Source organism: Idiotropiscis lumnitzeri, chromosome 11, assembly GCF_059441095.1.
Source record: "Idiotropiscis lumnitzeri isolate Australia: NSW breed Sydney's pygmy pipehorse chromosome 11, RoL_Ilum_1.0, whole genome shotgun sequence".
Taxonomy (NCBI): Eukaryota; Metazoa; Chordata; class Actinopteri; order Syngnathiformes; family Syngnathidae; genus Idiotropiscis; species Idiotropiscis lumnitzeri.
The window spans coordinates 18,674,147-18,699,869 of record NC_142401.1 but is presented as its reverse complement, the minus strand read 5'-3'; the positions used below and the strand labels follow the sequence as shown (position 1 = coordinate 18,699,869).

Below are 25,723 nucleotides of genomic sequence, written 5' to 3'. Positions count from 1 at the left end.
AGAGCCATTCCAAATTTACTAAATTGTTGTGCATAAATAAACTTGTCTCAAAATCCAGATGGTGTCGTTTTGAAATTATTTCCCTTGTGTGTTAGTCAGACTTCCTGTCCCTGATGGCGCTTTTGTCCGGAGGCAATATACTTGGCTCCCTTACGGTTGTCATTTGAACAGCCTCGCCTTAGTGGGTGTGACTGACATATGCCATTTTTATAGCATAGTGTACAAATAATTGTGCTGCACAAATTCTGCCTTGCAACAAGTGTCTATGTATACAGTAAATCTGAAGTTACTTGCTAAAACAATCTGAGCAAATCTGTGCATGCTCGACGCTGAACATTTTAACCTGCGTTTTAAATGTCATGACTTAATGAATGTAAATTATTTATTTGTTTGATTTATATATATTTTGACATATAAACAGAAACTACAAAAACTAAAAAGCATACCGGATAGTAAGACCTGGTGCCCAGAAATAAACTTTCATAAAAACATACCACTCATTTAACACTACAAAAAGCGATCCCTACAAATATTGATGAATGAATTTGTTAGTATTTCAGAAATACGGTTGATAATAGAACACCAAATGTATTCTAGTTTGTATTCAAAATGTTCTTACCAAAGGTGAACAGGAGAGAGGTGGTGTAAGCTGACGAGCCACCAGTGGCTGATTCCCAACCCAGTCGCGAGAGGGAGACATCTTGAGATTGTTTTCCGTGTTGGCGACGAGTCCAGTTCCTCTACTGATCTCCTCCTCTTCTACTTTGACACCAACACATGTCATGCTGCCGTCCACATTGGAGAGGAGGTGCAGCGCTGGAGGGCTGGGCTCAACCATTCCTTTCAGACAAAACATATAATTACCTGTCAATGGGCGTGAATAAGCTTATGATTCATTTATACTTTGATGCTTGATGTCTTCAAAGTCACTTGATAACGTCACGACAAATAGTTTACACCTGGGAAGGTTTTACTAACTGATTGTGTTCATTTCAGTATCAGTTTCACATCTACTGACAGCCAAGCTACTTGAAGCATGCGTGTTTGTATGTACACCACTATTTTAACTCTGCTGAAGTCAAGGTTAAGGATTAATTGACGGTTTTGTTTGCAAAACCTGAAAGCCTATTGTTTGTACGTGTGAGTAATATGACAAAAACACGCCTCAGTGTGGGGGTGGCAAACAAGGTTTGAATAAGAAAATTTGATCCCCAGTGACTGAGTAAGTGTGCCCATTTGTGTCTATATGTTTATATATGCCACTTCTGCAACTGAGTGAAAGAAAGGCACAGCAGACAGCAGAACAAAACAAAGAGAACACACAGGGGCAAAAAGTGCACATATATATAAAGAGGCAGAAAAAAGCCATTGTTTGAGCTGGGGAACAAAGGAAGCAAGGACAATGGGGGAGAGACTGACAAAAGCCGGCGGCCGTAGGAAACAGGCTGGATAACAATGCCAGCGGAATGTGCCGACCAACTCGGGAACACAGTAACAAAAAAAAAAAAAATGTGAAGAGCCACCATTCTGCAGAAACATAATGATGATTAGAGCCCCTCCTTCGCCGAAGCAGCACTATGATTTTGAAAAAAGCCACCTGTCTGCCACGGTCTGAGGTTTCACACCTGCGTGTGTGTGAGTGCCTGCATGTGGGAGCGTGTATGTTGATGCTTGCATGTATGTGAGGGTGAGTATACACAATAACTTTTCTGTTAACATGATTTGAACTAAACCAGCACATCCAGTCTGTCACATGCACTGTAAATTACTCTGAGTTGTTTCATTTCAACTTTTATTGATGAACACGACAAATTAATCATTTCGAGTTGAAAGTCAATCGTTGCATTTCCTTGAGCTGCAGCAAGCCGGCTGAATTAATCTTTCTTCACAAGTAATTTCCTTGTGTAAACTGGCAAGGAAGAGGATACACTAAATGACTCTGGTATCCATGTTATTGTTGTTGAATACCTCTCACGGTAAAAAGAGGTCATGAGGCTGCTTCAGCCAAACATTGTTTTCTCCATTGTGACACCTCAAAGAGCCATTTTGGTCGTCTACCGCAGAAAAAAAAAAAAAAAAAAGAACAATAGGAGCGATAAAACGCTTTTAACAACTGAAGTGAGGATAACACTGCATATATCCTTCTCCAACCCCAAACCTTTTTTTTCTATTTCATGTTTAAAAAAAAACAATGAACTGCTAAGCTTAAGTGTAACTTCATTTTAAAAAGCAATATTAAATATCTATTTCATTTAAAGCCAAATTGCAACTCTCTACCTGTAGCAAATCAAAAATGCCATCTTCCAGGCATGTTTACGCCACTGAACTCTTATGAAAATAAAGCTGATGATAAAAAGTCAGGGTCGAACAGTGCCCCTACGAGATGCGTAGTAATTTCAAGACGGTCCAGGAAGTTTTTTTTTTTTTTTTTTTTTTTTTTTTAGAGGCGTGAGGGCTACAATACTCTAATTGGATGACTAATTGCCTAATAAAATTTCAGGTTACCACACCAGAGAAGCCTGTGGCTATTCTTGTTCTCACTACTGGTAATCTGAGTCCCAACACCGTGGAAATGAGGTCCTCAGATCGTGTAGTATATTCAAATTGGACGACAGGTGTAGTCGGTGGCACTGAGGAGGGACGCCAACAAAACTTTGCTGTGCCACAGCCTCAGAGCATGTGGGAGATAAGGTAGGCTGTGCTACAGGGAATCAGGGGGCCACAGCACAAGATCAAAGTCCACCTGACCCTTGCGCCCTCTTAGGCCCCCGACTGCCCAACTCCATAAAACGTGTGTGTTGTTATGCCTCAAAACTGGAGGACCGGCAGGCCAGAAAAGCACAGCAGGGACCAGCACTCAAATGTGAACGTGTTGAGCCCAAAAGTTCCTTTTGAGGAATATTTCTTTTGTGTGTGATGGATTTCGGATTGTTTTTTTGTGTCGCTACCTTTAACTTTGCTGTTGTAAAAACAGAATTCCAATTAAACAAAGCCTAAGTCTATGTAGTCTATGAAATTATGTCTTTAAAGCATGCTTCAGCATTGTAGTATATAAAATGAAAAAAAGATTTGTTGGAATGTTTGTGCAAAATGCTGATGAACTGGACTCAATGCTATTATAAACTGTACCATATATTTTTTTTGGAATCTTATTGCATTCAAATACAGTAAATGCAGTACCTATTCAGTCTGTTTTATGTTGCTCCCTGCCAACACACCTGCCTCAAATGTTCAACTCATCAGCAAGCTTTGCACAAGCCTGATAACGATCCTGATCATTTGAATTAAGTGTGTTGAAATACTGTAACATATAATACAGGCTGGCTGAGGGCTCACAAGGACCGCTCTTGTAGACTCCTGTTCCAAACCTATAAGTTGAGCATCAAAGTACGGAGCCATAAAATCATATAAGCAACAAAAGTCTGACAAAACAATAGAAATAGTTGCCTGCCTCACGTCTACTTTGGTCTTCATTAAAATAATTGCACTGGCAATATTCCAATGTGGTGTGTTTGCCATTATTGTTAGCAACCTAACAATTATGGATCCCTATGAAGTAAACAGGTTTGACAATGAAGTAGTGAGAAAACAAAACAGTGTTTTGTATACATAGTACATATCAACCTTTGCTGTTTGAGCTGAGGTATTGATTGTGCGACACACATGTGTTTTGTCCCACGCTCAAGTTATTCCTGGGCATCACGTCCAAGTTTCACCAAGCCTGGCTAGTAGAGCTGTCACAGGTGGTGTTCACACGCTCCCAGAGAGACTTTGCCTGGATGTCATTCAATGCGATGGTATGCGCACAATTTCAGTGACCTACTGAGTTGTTGACAGCAAGGAATGTGTCAATGTCAATGTGTTAAACAATAGCTTCCACTGCAACAATGTAAGCCCAGGTTTCTTCGACTTGAGGCTCTTTTGTTTAAACTCACACAGTAGCCTTCTTTGCCCATCTGCAGCGGACTGTACCTGAGTTGAACCTGGTCTTGACTGAACATGTCTATACGCAGTGTGTGTGGCGCTACATGAATAGCATTGCCATCTTACGCCTTACGATTTATTTAACCTGAGTTGCTGACCAGTGTTTTTAAGTTTTCACAGACCATCTCCATAGGCAGGAAACTCACAAGAGCTGTTGCGCTTCAAAGAACTGAGAAATGCTACTTCCAAAGACTATGCTTGAGTATTGTTTTACGGAAAAAAGGCGCACTAATATAAAGCAAATTACACTTGCAAGACGATTGACTGCCAGAACAGGTTGCAAATGACAGAATGAGGAACGCCCGCCATGCCTGTTTTTATTGAAATTAGTTCCAATGAATCATTTAAGCTGTCCATTGCTGTTCTCAAGGGTTAACCCCATTGACTTCAAACTTGGCGTGTGCAATCTGAAGAACTGGGACAAGAAGAGGGGAAAAAAATCCAGAGTTTGAGATGTCATAGGCCTCTATTATATTGGCAGGGCATCAAATGTTAATAATAATAATTCATTTGCCACAAAAGAGGAAATGCTTAATAATTCCACTATACATGCTCCCCAAAATCCCGTGTATATTAGATGAAGAAATTTCCAGAGAATGCATGATGAATGATGTGGAATATTTGGAACCATGGATTACAATAGAATGATCTTGAATGATATGGAATTATATTAAACATGGAATGATATTTAACTACGGAGAATGGTTTTGAAAGTTGTTGAGTGATAAGGAATGTTGTAGAGTACTAATTAATTACCTATAATGATCTGAACAGTTTAAAGTTGGAACAATTTGAATTATAAAGTGAAAATAGGCAGAAGAAATAAACTAAAATTTGGTTTTTATCTTGAATTTTTTGGGGGAAAAAAGTAGTAAGAAAAAGATGAAAATTCCAAACTTGGAATGTATGAATTGGTCAAAATAGGTGGAAATTAGAGGGGGGAAAATTTGAAATTTTGGATTTGGTTTGAAATGTAAAAATAAATATTTGCAGAAGGGATAAGATGAACAGTTTAAAGTTGGAATGGTTTGAACCAAAGAAAATATAGTTCAGCTTTTATATTCAAATTTGGAAAAAGTTTCATAGCAAGGAGGAACAATTTAAAGTTGGAAGGTAGGGAATCAGTCCCAAAAATGTGTAATAGAAAGAAAAAACATAATTTTGGCTTTTATTTTGAAGTTTTGAAAAAAAATAAATTGTGGAGGGATGAGATGAATAGTTTACATTTTGTCAGAAATGCCTCGAGACGTTGAACATACTTGATACCTAATATTGTGAAACACGTTATTTATTTATTTATTTTTTTTTAAAGCTCCATCCCCTCCAAGACTTCCCCTAGTCCTCTGTATCTTCAAATGAATCTTAAAATGAAGTCTAAAATGCACACAGAGCCAGTGAAGGGAGGCCAGAATTGGAGTTGGTGTATATGCTTCATTCTTTGAGCTTCAATTAATGACAAGCAGCACCATTTTGGACCGACTGGAGATGCTTAAGGGAGGACTGGCTGACTCCAAAATAAAGTGTGTTTTAGTATTCCAGCTAAGATGAAACAAAGGCCTTGAATACTCGAATAAGTGTTTTTGGGAAATGAGAGACTTTACTTTTGCCAGGAAAAAAAGAGGGTTTTAATCTTAGGAACAATTGGCCCAGTAAAATCACTGTATAATTCAAAGAACAAACAAATTCCAGATTGTTGGCTTTAAATTAGATGCCACAGGGCAGATGTACAAGGGCTACAGGGACCAAACACAATAAAGTCTAGTTTCTGTTTGTCGCAAAACTGAGGCTGTGTTTGACTTTCAAAAATTGAGTGACACTCACAAATCAGGCCTGGAAAAAGATTTATAAATTAGAGGGTTCCTGTGTGATTTCTTAAATGTGGCTCTGTAGCACCGCGACAAATTTGAACAAAGCACCCCTGGTAGTATGTTTAACCTCGATCCATGAAATTTGAGAGACCAACAAAAAAGCCTCCTGGTGACATATGCACAACCTAACAGGAAGTCTGCCATTATGAATGTACATGCCCCATTTGAACAAACTTGACCAGATCAACTTAAAACTATGTGTCTCATCTAAAGATGTCTAATCATTATTATTTTGCTTTGTGGCAGGACCCCAACGTGCCAGAACCCCAACATAGCCAGGGTTGAGACGGCTCTTTATAACTGCTCAGACGTCTAGTTTTTTCATTTCACTCATTTCAGATTTTTTTTATGCTGAGTCAAGATTCACTGAGCACAACAAATACATGAGACAATCAGTCATTATCACATTAACAAAGACTTTTTTCACCATTAATGCATGCACATACGCAGTGAGGCTTGCAACAGGTGCCTGACTGTCTGGCCTGTATGTCAATCAAGTAAATACATTTCACAAGGATGATAGGAGGGAGTCTACCTTTTTTTTATATAATCACTGCTGTTGACAAGCAGTTATATCAATAGCATAAAACTGGAAGGAGTGGCAGTGACTGAGTTAATGAAAGGCGATTGACCGACACCCCCTTTACGTGATGCTGGTCGATCGTGAAGGACGCAGTGGACACCCCTGAAAGCGACAACAAACAACAGAACCTTGACATTAACTATGACTGTGATTTGAGAGGGTCAGAAGAAAATGGTACATATTTTTATCAATGCTTATTTGAGGTTTTAAGTGTAGATGCAGATGAAGTGTTGACTCAACGACCATACTGTAGACAGAAATCCATCCATTTCTTTCAGCACTGAACCCATCCTCTTATGTGGGAAGAAACACTTACAAGTTACAAGTTGTAACATGTCAAACCAACACTTTTGCCCCTGGGAATCAGGGAGCTCCTGTCAGTTGCCCTTCCTTTCTTTTACTTTCAGATCTTTGTTGTTTTTCTTCTATCCGCACCCAGCATTGCAACTTGTTGGAATTATATTGTCTCCTTTCAAGTGCCTGAGGCAGAAAAGCACAATGGCTAGTGAGCGAGTGCCAAGTGCCAGAATCAACAGTTGATGCTTTATTACAACGCTATAGAAGTTTAGTTGGGAGTGAAGACACAAACATAGGTTACATATTCTCATACAGCATAAACGGACAAAAACTTCCACAGTAACACAAGCATTTTATAACAGTAAATAGGTCCCCAACTTCATATTTTCAGTACCTGTTAGTGTCAACATGAGCTATGAATCGTTTTGGCACGGCAGCGTTTACACGTTTTTGAAGCGAGGAGTTTCAGGGCAGAGACCCAGCACTTTCATGTTTGATAAATGCAAGCCAAAGTGTTAACAAATACTAAAACATGAAAAACATCGGCTCACAGCAGCCTGGATTCTGCCAATCCCAGTCAAGAGCTGAAAACCTTCTCTGAATGGAGCCACATACAGCTCACCTTGACATTTCTTTTCAAATTCCAGGGCTGTTAATGTGAATTTACACATCTTTCTTTTATTGAAGACTACTGAGGGATGTTTAGATTCAGCTCAGATAGAGGAATGCAATTCATTTAGCTTTGAAAAAAGAAAAATATTCACAGATAAAAAGACATTTTAAAAACCACTCGTGGGTATAAAAAGGATAAAATGATCATACAATCCTATTTTGCAATGTTAGGACGTAGTTAACCTCATTTCAGACGCTTACACTTCATTATGGAAAGTGAACATTTTTAAAGTAATTATTACAACTGGGCACGGTGGCCGACTGGTTAGCACGAAGGCCTCACAGTGAGAGACAGCATCGGGGGAGTGGGTTCGATACCGGCTCCGGCCATTCTGTGTGAAGTTTGCAAAAACATGCATGGCAGGCCGATTGGACACTCGAAATTGCCCCGAGGTATGAGTGTGAGCGCGGATGGTTGTTCGTCTCTGTGGGCCCTGCAATTGGCTAGCAACCAGTTCAGGGCGTCCCTACTGCCTGAAGATTGCTGGGATAGGCTCCAGCACCCCCGCGACCCTAGTGAGGAGAAGCGGTACAGAAGATGGATGGATGGATTATTACAACTACTCCATACATAAAGAGTGTGGGGGTGTGTGTGTGTGGGGGTGCGCGCGTGTGTATGTAAATTAAAGAGTGATTTTTTTTAAGTCATTGTACAATGATATAAAAGGCAAAATAAACCAAACGAGAAAAAAAATCATGCGGTTTACATCTTAAAAACAAGACACTGTTGTGTGCAAAAGATCGAGTCACAGTTGCTTTCCAAACCAAATGTTAGTTAGTTACTTTCCAATTTTGGGTTAAATTTGAAGGTGTTCCAAAAGAAAACATTCTTTAGTTGAGAAAGACTCATTTAGGCTCAAATGGTAGAGAATGGTATGTAGATTGCATGCACACACACCGACACGCACGCGGACACACAAACACAGTCTTCTTGCTTTCCTGCCTGGGCCTCATTAGAGAATGAACTCTCCGGGCTGGGGACACAAAAGACTCACTCTCTTTCCCCTTCCATTCCCTCTCTTCCTCTGTTCTCCTGGCCTTTTGATGTCAAGGGTACTGAAACATTGTGCACAGTCTAAAGAATCAACTCATCAAGAAGAAACGCTCACTATCCAAATTTGCATGCTTCAAAAAAAACAAACAACAAACCTTGATAAGGTGTCCCCTCTGCTCAATGGATCGCACAAAAAGCAGTGATGGGAACATGCCTAACCGGGTCCAGGTGCTACCTACTCCATTCATCGACTATCCAAGCCTACTATTCAGGACATAATCATGGCGCTCAATCTCCATGCCCTGGCACACCAAGCCGGTAACCTCCTACCGAGCAGGTGCCAGTCCATACCACAGGTCCAGAGGCTGTTTTGTACCATAAACGCATTTCGCCGTACTGCGGCGCTCGATAGACTGATCGGGTCGCTGCATTTCCACAACCGCACTGCAACGCAGAACATTCACAAAACTTTAGAAGTAACATGCAATAAAAACAAGATGCAGTGGCACTAGACCATCCCGCAACGAATTCCTAGGCTTCCTAAAGACGGGCCGCCACTGATGGACGCCTGTTTTGCTGAAGTTAGATGGTAGATGGCAAACAACAGGGCAACCTAATTGAAAAATTCTTCTGTGAAACGCTGAAGTAGGTAATGGCGTATATCCGCTCACGTAGGGCTGGGCAATATGACTTAAAATCAATATCGCAATAAATTAAGCAATTTTACCTCAATAACGATAAATGCACGATAAATTTCTGACCGTAAAATGCAGGAAATGCATATTAACTGTTTTTATTGACCAACTGGTTACACGTTACTTTCAGTGAAAAATAAAATTACAAAAATCATTTGTATAAACATTCCAAATAGCTTGCTTTGCATGACTTGAACAATGTCACAAAGAACAGGAGAAAAAAAAATCTTTTCTGCAAATAGATTGCGCCAAGGTGTTGTAATGCCATGTGCAAAGGCCTAGATTTGTGTGAAGGTCTCTTGTAAACAATTTAAATAATGCCATGTGCAAAGGAGCTAGTGTGGTCGGCAAATAAAATGCTAAATAAAATGGGGAAAAAGTCAATGCAAATAAACAAGTGTGCATCATCGGGAAAATGTGCGGTCTCAAGTACTCTGGTGCGCAGTCGCCACTTGTCATCTATGTAATGCACAGTCAGGCTCAAACAGGGATCCATGTTGCGACTCGACATGTTGCGACTCGACTACAAGTCGGATGTGGATGAAAAATGCTTGACATATCTTCGCTCCCGTCCCGATGTTGTCCATATCGGGAAGTGCTGTTTGCGACAAATATTTTCGCACCTCTTGTCGGCTACGTTCATGAGGCGTTTAAATCTTGTGCGCTCCACTGTAACTAGAGGAGCTAAATCTTTAGCTATGTGCTAGGCTATCACGTCCACCTCTGAGATGTTCTCTCGTATGGTGTGGCCTCCGTTATGGGCTGTTGTCCCTGGTCGAACCTTGTTTCTCCCTTTTTACTTTTAGCACAGCATGGTTGTCTTATGGGTGGTGAAAAAGAAAAGGTTGGACGCGCTGTTTTGGGTGCTTACGACGCACTTTGCAGTTCGTGTTATTTTGCTCAAACATCGTCTTTATGGAACCCAAACGACAGATGTCGAATTTCTTTTTGGGACAGGCGCAACAGGAACAACTTCACCTAACGTTACTTCGTCTTCAGCCGTGTCAGTCGCTTCTTTATTTGAATCGCCAGCTACCACCGCGTCTGTTTTCTTTTTTTTGTTCAGCTGGGTGGAGTCACGTGACTATAGCCGCTGTAGCCGTCTGAAAGAGGCATTAACATAGCCGCAGACAGACAGCACTTCTTTTTTTTTTTTAAACACCGAATTTACCGACATGGGCAAAATGATGTCGGTCAGTGTATTAAAATTCGGTAACGGTAAATTTTCAGTTTATCTCCCAGCCCTACGCTCACGCCTCGGAGACATTGAGAGCTGGGTGCCATCTCAGGGTTTTGTTCGGCAGTGTAATCATCAATAACCGGTTGAGTCCCAATAGTCCTGTCATAGAGCGACAGATGACGTTAACCTTAATAATACTTTTGTATATTTTTTTTTAATTCCCGGCGATACATTTAGCAGAAAATTTGGTAATATTGCATTTAAATCGCAAAGCTCTGGGCAATTTGTAACGGGAATTAGTGAAGTATTTACTTACAAGTTGCGGCGGAGCACATGATAACATACATTCCGGATGACCCATTTCTTTGGAAAAGTTATTTAAAATGAATAGGACCTGCAGTGAATATGATCCAAAACAGTCACCATCCACTCCCTTCTTGTTTAGCCAGCAAGAGGACTCGACCATGCAATCTCTCTTCCCCCACATTAAAAATGTCATTCTGAAAAAAAAATCCAAATTTTTATTAAATCTGATTACGGGTACATTTAATTAAAATGTGGATTAGTTTTTTTTGCAACAGTCATGGAATACAGTTACAGTTTTTTTTTTGTATCCTGAATACATAATGCCGGTAGATGAATATCCTTGTGTTAATAGCGGACATTTTGGATGTGGTCCGATAAAATCCGATACTGTTTTTATAGCTGATAACGGAATCCGATCCAATAAAGTGTATTGGATCGTGACAGACACCCCTACTACTGTATATTGGTTGAATGTGTAAACAAGTGTTTTATTGTATTATTATAATTATTTGGAAGTGAACACAACCACAGAAGCAACCACAGACATGAATAACTTGATGCTGTACAACCTGTTCGCCACGGTTGAACCATTTCTCACGGGGAACATGCTAACTCATATCAAAAACGTATACTGTACATAATTGACTGAAATGTGGAATTCATCAGCCTGTAATATTTTAATTGCACAAAGCCACATTCCAATAAAGTTGTGACTTGTAAAATTATTTACAAATTCTTTTCAAACGATATTCAAAAGGAACAACCAACCATATATCCATCTGTTGCCATTCATACAAAAGAACAAGTCATGCTCCCTTTCAACTGTGCAAGCCGAGATTTCACACTGACTGAGTATGATAGTTAACTAAACTGAGACGAGATCATTATTTCAGTATGTGTACTTTTGGATTTTTTGGTGGTTTACGATGAGGTTTTTTTTATCTGCAAAATATGCGCCTTGGCTCCACAGGTTGGAAAACATAGATCAATCCATCCCTCCATGGAGTCTATCCTAGCTGTCTCCGGGCAGTAGGTGGGGTACACTAATGATCTAATAGTTACAGTCCTGATGTCGCGGTTCTACGAACCGTGAGGGAAGGAAGGAGGACCCGGAAGCGACAGGTGAGTGGGAAACAGGGTTTATTGAGGGCTGGAGTGGGGATGCGAGCTGGAGAGAGTTCACCACAAGGCAGGCGTCGTCCAGGACAACGTCGAAGGAAGCCGACGGGCAAGTGCCGGGTGGCGCGGACGAGGGTGCGGTCGAGCGAGACGCGTCGGGAGGCGAAGTCGGGCTGGCGTGGTAGCGCGAAGCACGGCGGAGCGGAGAGCGCTGGCGGGATGTTTGCCGGGCGGGATCTCGGAGGCGCTGGCGTGCGGAGCGGGACCAGACGGGTTCAGGTCGGCTAGAGGGGGGAGACGGCAGAGCAGGGGTCAAGCAAGCACGAGAGCAAGGCGAGTCAGGCGAACGGGAAACAAGACGAGACATGAGCCAGTACCACGTGAGGTGACAAGATAATCCGGCGTCGGACTCCTGGCGTGGCTGGTTCTTAAGCCGGCGCTGATTGCCGGCAACGAGCTGCAGGTGCGCCGGAGCCGACGCCCACTTTCTCCGGAGGAGAGCCTGGCTGGGTGGATCGTGAACCTGTAACAAACAGAACTGCCACGCCCTCCTCCCCGGCCCGAACCGTCACAGTACCCCCCCCCTAACGGACGCCTCCTGGCGTCCTACCCGGCTTGTCCGGGTGAAGTGCGTAAAACTCCCTGATGGGGGCGTCGGTCAAAAACAGTTTTCGGGAGATCCAGGAGCGCTCCTCCGGACCGTAACCCTCCCAGTCCACCAGGTACTGGTAGCCCCGGCCCCGGCGCCGAACGTCCAGGACTTTTGCCACCGTGTAAGCCGGGTGGTCGTCTATTATCATGGGGGGTGGGGGGGGTGCCGCCGGAGGGCTCAGAGGGCTGGAGGATACCGGTTTGAGGAGGGAGACATGGAAAGTGGGGTGAATCTTCAGGGAGTCGGGAAGTTTGAGTCGAACAGAGCATGGGTTGATGATTCTTTCGACGGGAAAGGGACCGATAAAGCGAGGAGCCAGCTTACGAGACTCGACTTGTAGGGGAAGATCGCGTGAGGAGAGCCACACCATTTGGCCAGGCACGTAGTCCGGGGCTGGGGACCGGCGGCGATCAGCCAGTCGCTTGGTCCTCTGGGCTGTTCGAATGAGGGCGGCCCTCGCTTCGGCCCACACCCCCCGGATCCGGCGGAGATGCTCCTCCACGGAAGGAATGGCCACGGTATGCTCCTGGTCCTTGAAGAGAGGTGGTTGGTAACCGAAACAGACCATGAAGGGAGACATACCTGTGGCCGTGGTGGAGAGGGAGTTATGGGCGTACTCGACCCAGGGTAGTGCGTCGCTCCAGGAGTCCGGGTTGCGGGCCACCACGCATCGGAGGGCGGCTTCCAGGTCCTGGTTGGCCCGCTCCGTCTGGCCGTTGGATTGGGGGTGGTAGCCCGAGGAGAGACTGGCGGTGGCCCCGACTGCCTTGCAGAATTCCTGCCAAACTTGTGAAGCGAACTGGGGGCCCCGGTCGGACACGATGTCCTCCGGGATGCCGTGGGGTCGGAAAACGTGTTGGGTGACGAGTTTGGCGGTCTCAAGCGCGGTGGGCAGCTTGGGCAGGGGGACGTAGTGGACGCTTTTGGAAAACCTGTCGACCAGGGTGAGGATGACTGTGTGTCCGTTGGACGGAGGGAGACCGGTAACAAAGTCCAGGGCGATGTGCGACCATGGACGGCTTGGAATCGGCAGGGGCTGGAGGAGGCCGGCGGGGACCGCGTGGGAGGCCTTTCCGCGGGCGCAGACGGAGCAGGCTCGAACGAATTCCCGGGTATCCTTAGCCATCCGGGGCCACCAGAAACGCTGCTGGAGGAAGCGGAGAGTGCGTGCCACCCCCGGGTGGCAGGTGAGTGTGGATGAGTGCCCCCATTGCAGTACCTGTGACCGCACGGTGTCGGGAACGAACAAGCGGTCGGAAGGGACTGGGCGCGGGTCTGGTTGCTGCTCCTGAGCGTTGCGGACGACCTGCTCGATGTCCCAGGTGGCCGCCCCCAGTAGACAGGCCGCGGGAAGAATGGGCTCCGGAGCGTCAGGGCTGGCAGGGGGCGAGAACTGACGTGAGAGGGCGTCCGCCTTCCCATTGTTCGAGCCGGGGCGGAAGGAGAGGGTAAAATTGAAACGGCTCAAGAACAAGTTCCAGCGTGCCTGGCGGGGGTTGAGTCTCTTGGCGGACTGCAGGTATGCCAGGTTTTTGTGGTCGGTCCAGACCAAAAAAGGGGTCGAGGTGCCCTCGAGCCAGTGCCGCCACTCCTGGAGAGCCCATACCACCGCGAGGAGTTCTCGATTGCCCACGTCGTAGTTTCGCTCGGCGGGGGATAGGCGCCTGGAAAAGAAGGCACACGGATGGACTACCTGGGTGCCGGGATCCCGCTGGGAGAGGACGGCCCCCGCCCCGGTGTCGGAGGCGTCCACCTCCACGATGAACTGGAGGGCGGGGTCTGGGTGCCGGAGTACGGGGGCGCTGGTGAAGGCCTTCTTCAGGTGGGTGAAGGCCTGGGCGGCCGCCGGGGTCCACTGGAATGTGGTGGCTGTGGACGTAAGCGCGGTGAGTGGACTGGCGACCTTACTGTAGTCCCGGATGAAACGGCGGTAGAAATTTGCGAATCCGAGAAAACGTTGCAGCTCCTTCCGGGTGGTGGGCTGGGGCCACTCCGCCACGGCCTGGATCTTGGCCGGGTCGGGGCGAAGCTGCCCCCTGGCGATGATGTAGCCAAGGAAGGGCACCGAAGGGACGTGGAACTCGCATTTCTCGGGCTTCACGTAGAGGCGGTTCTCCAGGAGGCGCTGGAGGACCAGTCGGACATGCCGGCGGTGATCTGCGAGAGAGCGGGAGAATATGAGGATGTCGTCGAGGTATATGAATACGAACCGGTTGAGCATGTCGCGGAAAACGTCCGTCATGAGGGTCTGGAAGACGGCGGGGGCGTTGGTAAGTCCGAAAGGCATCACCAGATACTCAAAGTGCCCCAATGGTGTGTTGAATGCCGTCTTCCACTCGTCCCCCTCCCTGATGCGGACCAGGTGGTAAGCATTTCGTAAGTCCAACTTTGAGAAAATCTGGGCCTCACATAGGGGTTCGAACGACGGGTCGATGAGGGGGAGCGAAGACTTGTTTTTGACCGTTATTTGGTTTAATGGTTTGAAGTCAATGCAGGGGCGGAGCGAGGCGTCCTTTTTTTTTTACGAAAAAGAAGCCCGCGCCCAGAGGAGAAGACGAGGGACGGATGAGACCGGTCGCAAGTGACTCCCGGATGTACGTCTCCATGGCCTCCTTCTCTGGCCTGGAGATGTTGTATAGCCGGGTGTTGGGCAGGGGGGCCCCCGGGAGGAGGTCGATGGCGCAGTCGTACGGACGATGGGGCGGGAGGGTACGGGCAAGGTCCTTGTTGAAAACCTGCGCCAGGTCGTGGTAGTCCGGGGGAACGGAGGAGACGTCAGGGGGAGGGGGGGGGGGGAAGCGTAGAGGAAGGGGGCGGATCCGCTGAACGCAGGCAGTGGGAGTGGCAGAACTCACTCCATCCTGTCAGCACGCACCTCCTCCAATCGATGGTGGGATTGTGGGTCTGGAGCCAGGGGAACCCTAAGACCAGGGGGACCTGGGGAGAGTGAATCAGAAAAAATCTGATGGACTCCCGGTGATTTCCAGAGACGATGAGGGTCAGGGGAGCGGTCTGTTGGGAGACCCGGGCGATGAGATGTCCGTCCAGCGCGACCACTCTTCGGGGAGACAGAATGGGTTCCATGGTGATGCCGAGCTGGCGGGCAAGGGTCAGGTCCAAGAAGCTGCCGTCGGCCCCCGAGTCGACCAGCGCGGTGACCGAGCGGGGGGTGTGTGGACCCAGCAGCCGGGCGGAGATGGACATCCGGGAAGAAGAGCCAGAAGCGGAGACCAGCAGGCTCGGCGTTGGGCTCTCCCTCAGCGACGAGCCTGCTCTTTTGGGTTACTGGGACAGTGGATCAAGAAGTGGCCGGGGAGGCCGCAATACAGGCAGAGCTGATGGGACCGACGGCGCTGGCGCTCCAGAGGGTCCAGAGTAGTTCTTCCTACCTGCATCGGTTCCTCCGCGCCGGTGGATAGCTGAACCGGCGATGGCGAGCGAACCTCGGGTCGGGGAATGGCTGCCCGGGCGGCGACTCTGGCGGGGCGTCGGAAACGATCAGCCTGCCGGTCCCGCAACCGATGGTCCACCTTGATGGCCAGGGCGATTAGTTCTTCGAGCGTCGTGGTTTCGTCTCGGATCGCCAGCTCGTCCTTGAGGGCGTCGGTCAACCCGTTGAGAAACGCCTCGCGGAGAGCCGGCTCGTTCCAACGGCTCTCGTGGGCCAGGATGCGGAATTCCACCGAGAAATCGGCCGCGGAGCGGGAACCCTGTCGGAGGGAGAGAAGCCGGCGGGACGCCTCGCGCCCCTGCACCGGGTGGTCGAAGACACGGCGTAACTCCTGGCTGAAATCCACGTAAGTCGACATCGCAGGAGACGCCGCCTCCCACAATGCGGTTGCCCACTTGGCGGCGCGGCCGCGAAGCAAGTTGATGGTATAGGCGATCCTGGCCCGCTCGGTAGCGTAACTGTGGGGCTGGAGGTCGAAAACCAGGGAAGTGCTGAGTAAGAATTGGCTACACGAGCCCAAGTCCCCGGAGTAGGGTTCGGGAGTAGGAACGTGGGGCTCTCGACCGCCCGCATAATGCAATGCGGCGGCCGGGGGGGCCAGGGTCGCGTCCCTGGGGAGGTTGGAGGGGGGAGCGAGTGAACCCACCTGGTTAGAGAGGTGCGAGAGCTGGTGTTGGATGACCTGGAGGGAGCCCGGAGCTTCCTGCAGCATTCGATCATGGCGCTCGAGCACGCTGCCCTGGTGGGCAAGCGTTTCGCCCAGGGGGTCCGTGGTCGCGGGGTCCATTAACTTGGCCGGATTATTCTGTCGCGGTTCTACGAACCGTGAGGGAAGGAAGGAGGACCCGGAAGCGACAGGTGAGTGGGAAACAGGGTTTATTGAGGGCTGGAGTGGGGATGCGAGCTGGAGAGAGTTCACCACAAGGCAGGCGTCGTCCAGGACAACGTCGAAGGAAGCCGACGGGCAAGTGCCGGGTGGCGCGGACGAGGGTGCGGTCGAGCGAGACGCGTCGGGAGGCGAAGTCGGGCTGGCGTGGTAGCGCGAAGCACGGCGGAGCGGAGAGCGCTGGCGGGATGTTTGCCGGGCGGGATCTCGGAGGCGCTGGCGTGCGGAGCGGGACCAGACGGGTTCAGGTCGGCTAGAGGGGGGAGACGGCAGAGCAGGGGTCAAGCAAGCACGAGAGCAAGGCGAGTCAGGCGAACGGGAAACAAGACGAGACATGAGCCAGTACCACGTGAGGTGACAAGATAATCCGGCGTCGGACTCCTGGCGTGGCTGGTTCTTAAGCCGGCGCTGATTGCCGGCAACGAGCTGCAGGTGCGCCGGAGCCGACGCCCACTTTCTCCGGAGGAGAGCCTGGCTGGGTGGATCGTGAACCTGTAACAAACAGAACTGCCACGCCCTCCTCCCCGGCCCGAACCGTCACACCTGAAGGACAACTCAGATTATTATATAAATCTTATATATATAATGCACATAGACAAAGATGGGTCATAATTCAAATGTAATATGGAGAGTGTAACGATAATATGTATTGTTAATCTCTACCTGATGATATTATGTGTGAATGATAAGGTTGGGCACTGAAAATTGAGTGGAACCGGGACTAACATTACGGTTCTCACAGGGTCATTCAGATTTTAAAATATTAATACTAAAGTTCAATGCTCAGTTCAACCATGCGAAAGAAGCACAAACAAATAAGGACCAAGAGGAAATGTGTGTAGGTGGCGGCTGCCCCTCACATGCACAGTAACCGCAGCACAGGCGCACGACAGCTCAGCCAAGCTTGTCCGTGATGGCCGCTTCTCCTCCCATGACTCTGGACGTGCACCGGACCCTTCAAGCTGATGGACACCGTCACTGTTCATGGGGTCAGGGGCCGACAATTTTTCCGAATAAGGCCGGAGGGTCGAGGCCGGAACGGTACAGAGATCGCGGTCTGAGGGTGGGGGACTGACCAGTAAAAAAAAAGGTCAAGTGCCCAGCTCTGTGTATTCCTGTTATCATTGAGACAGCAGCTGCACAGCTGATTTCAATCAAATAGTATAAGCTCACAGACGCACGCACACAGGCACAGAGACGCGACACATCTGACAAAATGAAATAAATTAAATACTCATTGATGTGCTTTTTTTATTTTGGTACTCTCGCTTATGTAGACAATTCTATACCACTTTCAATAAGACTCAATGGTTTGTGTGTTGCAGAATTGTCACCTCTCACGAGGTTCGCTTCGTCGCAGATGAAACCGTTTGGCTGCACAAAAACTTTGCTGGACTCTGATTGGCTTTGGCTACACAGCTGTTGTGCGATTTTGTCACATTGGTTTGATTTTGCACAACTCTAGTGATAAGTGGGTGAGGCAGATATGTGTGTGATTGCCCATTGGCTCGAAGGTAGCGCGTCCCATCGAGTGCAAGGTGGCACAATAATTTTGCAATCATACTAATTTTTTGCCCATTTACCTTTTGCAACTCAGTGCACCGCCTGCATTGGCTCTGTGTGGGAACCCTACACGTTAAAGGTTAAAATCATACCAACCCGACTGAAATGCCAAAATGAAAAAAATAAACTTGCCAATACTCGCCACTCGCCAATAAAATTGTAAATAAAAATGTCAATACATTTCCATAACATGTTGTATAGAAGCAATAAAAAAGTGAGCCGAGTTGCACAATTCCCTCGAAAGAAGACATTGCACGTGAATGGGAAGATAGCGATGGCCCCTCATTATGATATAATCATCACTCCCTTAGTCTTTTTTCAGAGGTTAAAAAGCAGCCATCTTTCTCTCCATGTCTGTGACTCATCTGTCTCTCTCTCGCTCCTCCTCCATCACCTTCAATGAAACAGGTCGTCTATTGTGATGGCGAGCGAGAAGCTACAGTGGCATTTATAGATTGGTTGAGGAGCACGAGGGGAGAAGCCAAAACACACTCCCAAAAAAAGAGCCAGAACAAGAGAAAAGGAAGAAAGGATGTCGGTGAAGGCCACTTTTTTTTTTTTTTTTTTTAACTTCACAAAGCACGCTCACCCTCCACCCTTTCCACACTCTGCTCCTTGAGGGTAGCACAGACAAAGGAAGCCCGACTCGCACAATGTGCCTCCTACCTCACTCCCTCCCTCCGTCCCTCCTTTATCCCGGCACACTTTATATCCTCAGTACATTCACTGGTTCTTCTGAAGAGCACCCACGTGTGCACAAAGTGTGTGTGTGTGTTTTATGGCACTCCAAATAAGAGTGGTGGGGGTCTGTGTTTGTTGAGGGTCTTATAGGGCAAGGGGCCAGGGCTCCGAGGTGTTACTATAGAAACGCCTTTGAGCACAACAGGTGATTCTACTGGAGGCCTGTTCATCTCCATGGTGAGAATCTACAGGAGGCCATTAGTCTTTGTGTGCGGGTTTATATAACTACGTATGCCACAAACAACTTTGTACCACAGGTCTTAACCAGCTCCAATAAGACAGAGATCATGTCTGAAGTTGCTTACTGACCACCTTAATCACACACTCTCCGCTTTGCACACATGCCATGCCCACAGACACGAGTACTCTTGCACACATGTGTGCACACCCCCCCCACACGCACACACACTCACCTGAAGTAAATTAGTCACATTAAAAAACGCAAGCACTAATATGATTAAAATCTGACTTCACTATCGTGAAGATGCAACCGTTTATGGCAGTTCATTTGCGTGGATTCATTTTGGTTTTAGCAGGGACAGCTTGACAACGTGCTGCAATTAAATTAAATTGAGAATCATAAAAAATGGAGAGAAACCTATACAGTAAAGGATGGAAGCTCCATTTGTGTTTTTTTTTCTTTTTTTTAATCAGGGAAATTATATTCGCGTGCATTTTCAATTTCATCAATATGTATTGGAGAAATGAGTACATAACTACCGGTATCTTATCAAAACGCCTCTTTCTAGTATCACCGGCCCCCTCCCCTTCTCATTTCATGGGAGGAATTAGATATTTGTCCATTCGAAATCACTGTACTATATACAAAAATGGCGATCAATCGACACCTAATTTTATGGTGACATCTCTACTCACATCCACTCGAGACCTCTGAGAATATCACAAGGATTATGCTACGTTCAGACCGAACGTGAACTATCCGAACACGACGCTTGTCTCACGTGCGTTTGTTCAGTTCCTCCTCCGACATGGAGAAGAAGGAAAAAAAAAAGAAAAAGAAAAAAACGGTTTAAACATTGCGAGTCAGTCTGGTGACCAGTGGATGTGTTGGCCGCTAAATGCTATTTGGTTGTCACTTTGACAGTTTCAAACAATTCAGTCCACTCACACTCCACCTTCCTTGCTCCCTGTATGCTTCACAGAATAGAGCTCGTGGGTTTCAGTCCAACTCCATGTGAGGAGTTTGCATGTTCTCCTTGTGCTTGCATAGGTTTTCTCTCTCGGTTTTTTCTCACATTCGAAAAACAGGCATGGTAGGTTAATAAATTACTAAATTGTGCCGAGGTATGATTGTGCCCTGTGATTGGCCAGCGACCAATTCAAGGTGTAACCCGCCTACTGCCGAATAAAGCTGGGATAGGCTCCAGCACCCCCCGACCCTCGTGAGGGGAAGTGTCTTGGATAATGGATGGATGATTACGCATACAAATACACACACATTCCACCAAATCAGTGACAACTGCTTTTTTGGAACACTCACAAAATAAACTTAAAAGTTCTATCTTTTTATATATGACATAAAAATGTGCTTTCATGTAATTGTATATTGCATTTATACATTTTATTTCCATATGCCACAAATGGCATTAATGTAGGATTCCTCTGTTTGAGCACATTTGATTTATCTAGTGGTAAACAATAAATGTATTTCATTATTTATTGGTGTGAGCAGGCTAACATGATGAGTCCACCCAACTACGTCGTTGATGGGCACATGACTTCTCTCATCTACAAATGACACCACTGATTTAGGACCTTGTTAAATACAACAAGTTTCCTTGTCACCAAATAATCGACATTCCGCAAACTTCTATTTCAAGGTAAAGTGTTTGGACGTGTCACTACTGTGAACCTGCACGTTTCATTCTCAGCTCTTTGACAATGCTGTCCAGCGAGGCGACTATATCAGGCTTCCTGTGAGTGTTATCACATGATCGGATTGGGACATCCCAATGTAACAACTACGGCTGTCACAAACATATCTGTTTAAAATTGATTATCCTATTGATTATTCAATCGATTACAACTTTGAAAAATGTAGTAAGTAAAAGAAAAAAATAATCTATTAAATGAACACCAGGAAAGTACAAAGTACTGGAAAAGAAACTTCTCCAGAACAATAACAACAATCTTTGTACTTCATTCCTGCCCATCTCTACTCATTAGAGCGATGCAGTTGTGCTTAATGCTGTGGCAACTGAATGTTTAAAGCACATAAACTTGCAAAAACATGTCTATAATACAAATAATAAAAGTGGCAAGCATTTATGGGAACAGTGTCAAGAGAGAAAGCAGTTAAGATCCATCTATGAACAACAGAAACCACCAAATGGTTCTCAACAAAAGTTGTCTTTTCAACACAGTTTCGTGAAACACACCTTAGTCCTGTAGGAGCTTGTATTTTGAGGAAGCACACCTTCACGTTCTCATGAACATTCAATGCAATTAGGCAAAGACCAAATTCAGTTGATGCTTTTTCACTGGCGTAAAAGGCAAACGATTCTGTTCTTTACACTTTTATACGGTTGGTAAATAATGAGTGTTGCAATGTTCGGAGCTTTATTGACTTTATGGTAGCAATCCATTCACTCTAGAGTTGAAAGGGAAAAAAAAAAATATATATATATATATTTAAATGTGTATGTAAACAATTCAGAATTAATTAGTAGATTTTAATAATTGATTATTAAATAATGCTGATGAAGTGCAGAAGAGGAGAGTCCACTGGACAGTTGTCTGAGCGCTGTAGTTAGTGTCAGTGTTAAGGTGCTATCATACGTCCACGATAATGCTTTTTTTCACTACATCAAAATATAATGTCACAAGATGACAAGCACATATTGTGCATGTACACCATACATGTCAAACTCAAAGCCAGATCTGGAACGCCACATCATTTTATGAAGACAAGTCCATCAACGTCATGTTTTTTTGTTTTGATTAAATACCAAAATTCTAATTTGCCTTATTATGATATTGCAAACATTTTTTTCCAACCAATTCAATTTTAAAAATAAATAGTTATATATTTATTTATTTATGTATAAACTACACTTACAGTAATAATATGAGGTGATCATACATTTAGTTTACAATGACAAAAAAAAACAAAAAAAACATTGACATTGCTGATGTATACAACCATAACATGTCTGACAGCACAATAACACTATCTTAACCTCTGCTCTCAGTGATGTGGTGAAAGTGGAGTGATTTCATACAGGCCGAAATGTGCAGCTCTTTCACATGATGTTTCTTGCGAGCACAATTAATACATTTTTAGTTTTGCAAACCACATCAAACTCAAACCAGAACACATCATCATGCGTTTTTTTGGGGGGTTTTTTGTATTATGTGTTATTTTGTCATCGTCAACACTGATTCTTCTGTACAGGGTCGCGAGAGCATAACCCAGCTGACTTTTGGGCAAAAGTTGGACTACACTCTCAACTGGTCACCAGCCTGTTGCAGGGCACACACAAACACCGTCACTTAGCGGGAACCAATCCCACACTGCCCACACACAAGTCAGGCGAGTGCACCAGTACACCCTATTATTATTGTTGTTGTTAGTAGTATTCAAATGCAAAACATTTTATTCCCAGGTTTTAATATCAGTTAATGCAGCAGGTTACGGTATCTCAAAGTGAGGAAATTGGTGAAAAGTATTTATCCTTAAAACATCAGCGCGCATATGTACACAGCAATACTTGAAATGAAATGAAATGCTTTTACACTGCTTTGTCTATTGAAACAAACAAAAGGGAGAGCAGAAGACACATATTTGACCTTGTGAGCAGCAGGGCATAGAAACCTACCAAACATAAAAGTGGATTGTTAAGGAAAATCTTGAGAATGCCTTGTGATGCTGACATGGTGGTGTGTACGTGTATTGTTGCTTGGAGTAGTTGAGTAATGTTTGCTTTGACATTCCTACTGTCTTGTTTCTCTTCCACACACACAGCAACAAATGAAAAGTATCAAAGACACCTCTTGTGAAGAATAAAATGTCAACACAAAGCAACAGGAATCAAAAGACCTTTCACCAGAGTGTTTCTTGAAAATTTAAGGTTCAAACAGCGTGTTGCTTCACATGCAATGGCGCCGCTTACAACAAAAGTGAATGAGTGCATCATAACACTTACAGAAGGGATGGGCAACTGCCGGCAGCACATTCGACATGGACTCCTTAGAAAAGAAAAATATGCTGGCCCTTACCAATGTTCAATACCGGTTGTCAGCACCTCCAACATCAAGACTGTGATGCATAAGCGAAGAAGAGGAGCAACTGCTTCCTGGCAAGATGCCAGGACCAAATGAGGTAGCCGATTATATGTTCATTGAATGTAAACGCAAACCTAAGTAGTTTTCTTAGAAATGCAATTAGCCTTCAAAGATTTCCACCTAAGTCGCCATGGCATCACCGATCTCAAAATTACACAAACAACCACAATATTATTTTTACTCCACAAAAACCGTTGACAGTTCATTTGAACAGCACGAGGGGTTACTAAATGTATGTCTTCCAAAAGGATACACTGTATATTCAACACTTAACAGTGTTATAAACTCGCATGATAGCTTAATTGGACAAGCAGCTGCGCATCCAAAATGTAGAGGGGACAAATTGTACGTACTGGACAAATTTGTGCTATTAAAATCATTGAGATGATTTTTGTGGAAACTTGCACAAAATTAGTTATAGCACTTAATGTTGTTTTTTGTTCCGCAGTTTTTGAACGGGAATTTTTGCTCTTTGCATAGGGGAAAAAAACAGTATGTAGTAATATATTCATGTTGAGGAGTGGATCTTTTATATATGCATTTGAGAATTAACCCATTTAATCCCAGAAATTTTCACGAGAGGAAACCCCTCAATTGCAGCGTTTTTTTGGATTTTGACTGAGTTTGCGAGGCCAACAGAATATTGTGTTCAAATGCTATAAAAACACGGAGCCATGATGTGAAAAAAAAAAAAAAGACTAAGACGTATAAATATGTCTACGGGAGGCGGGGACTATGTTTTTGAAAACGTATATGTATGACTTATGGATTGAATGAGTTAAAATATATTTAGATGCTCTCCAATACAAAATAATCAAACTACAGGGGCAATATGTACTATTTGTAGTTGACTGCTCTGTTTGTTTTTTAATGCATATGTATTAAAATATATATATTAAAATATCTATATTTTCTGCTCACAACTATCAAGCATTTCTTAATCAATAATTAATTATCTTAGTAGATACATTTTATAAACCTTTAAAACACTATTATTAGACTTTTAAGGGGGAAACATTTATTGTATGGTCTGATTTGCACCAACCTTTGAAGGTTTTTTGCGTCTTTTTTTTTTAGTTTTCTTCTTCTTGGGTAGAAAAAGGAACCTCTCACTTGGTGCTCATTAGAGATTTTTTTTAAAAAGGCTGCCAAGAATAGTCTTCTTTTTTTTAAATGTTTTAAATATACGGCACCAAAAATCCAAAGTAAGATAATGGTCGATGTTTCTCATTTGAACGATTCATGGGGCAACTTAGTAGCAATACAGCATCAGTTAGAGATGTGGCATAGATAAAGTTGTCAAATGTCACTGTGTTCTTCACTCAGTCAACCGCGTGGATTTTTAACCTTCTCATTAATTGTGATTCCTTCAAAGAGACAATGTCGTCAGAGGGTTTTATTTAAAGAGATCACAAGGCTTCCACGAACAACGCATTGTTCTGTTTGATTGGCTAGGCCTCACACTGTGCTAAAGAACTAGGTGCACACACACACACACAATTATACTCTATTGTGGCTTTCAATGTGGACTCCTGGTTCAATAGGATTCCGAGAACAATGTCCAAAGGATATAGGAGGTCAGGATGAGAGATGTGAGGGGCGGGGAGGGGATGGAGGGACCTTTGTCTGCTCTCCTGCCCCGATGGAGGTGTTCAGTGTATCACAAATGGTACACCACACAACAACCCACGTATGCACACGCAACACTTACAACACACGTGCACGCACACACATGCAATGCCAAACTAGCATGATGACCCGTCTGCAGGCACATAGCTCAGGAAAAGAACATAATTTCTACTTGTACTTGTACCCCAAGAAAGACCATTAGTGAGTAAGTCACATCGGTGATCTTATGTGAAATTTTCTGAACTTTAAACTGTATTTTTTTTTATTCATATAATACTTTGGAGTGGTCTATGTACAGTAGTAAATGATTTAATAAAGGATGTGGGTATTGTTCATCTGAAATAATTATGGCCAAAGAATATTTTAACTTGTTAAAATATGAATGAAAAATACCAATGTCATTGCAAAAAATTGTCGTTCTTTATGTCTCTGTGGATTCAACGGTCATTCGGGTCATGGATAAAATTGGCTGTATTAGAGGCAAATGGACGCGTTGAATTTGTTTTTGGAAACTGTTTAAAAACAATTATAAGACTGATAATACAGTTTGCGATGAAGTGAAAATTCTGGCGTTGACTTTCCCTTTAACGTTTGAAAGCTTAACCAGATGTTCTATGCAGGCCCACAAGTCGAAATATAGCATTCTGATTGATATTGCGTTTTCGGAATATGAGTTAAGCAGTAAACTCCACCATTTTTTAGCCATCTTGAGGGGCGGCCAATTTGTCACTTCTGTTGACTGAAAAGGACATCACAGTTACTCAAGACTCAGATAACGACAAATCATGCCTCAGCTTC

The 25,723-nt window shown here is 44.9% G+C and overlaps 1 protein-coding gene and 2 long non-coding RNA genes across 4 annotated transcripts in view; all 3 read right to left on the bottom strand.

The window, feature by feature from the left end:
* sox13 (SRY-box transcription factor 13) overlaps positions 1-25,723 on the bottom strand; it is a 50,208-nt gene that overhangs the window by 17,747 nt on the left and 6,738 nt on the right. For both annotated transcript variants that reach the window (XM_088309891.1, XM_088309892.1), the window contains exon 2: positions 620-840. In XM_088309891.1, the coding sequence (XP_088166017.1) occupies positions 620-838 (219 nt within the window). In that variant the 5' untranslated portion in view covers positions 839-840. The remainder of the gene's footprint in view (positions 1-619; positions 841-25,723) is intronic.
* Positions 11,703-12,508, bottom strand: LOC148327776 (uncharacterized). The gene is made up of 2 exons (XR_015845861.1): positions 12,076-12,508; positions 11,703-11,982 (listed from the first exon to the last, which is right to left on the bottom strand). It is a non-coding gene; the product is annotated as an uncharacterized LOC148327776 (long non-coding RNA).
* On the bottom strand, positions 16,661-17,202 carry LOC148327775 (uncharacterized). Its single transcript, XR_015845840.1, has 2 exons — positions 17,034-17,202; positions 16,661-16,940 (listed from the first exon to the last, which is right to left on the bottom strand). It is a non-coding gene; the product is annotated as an uncharacterized LOC148327775 (long non-coding RNA).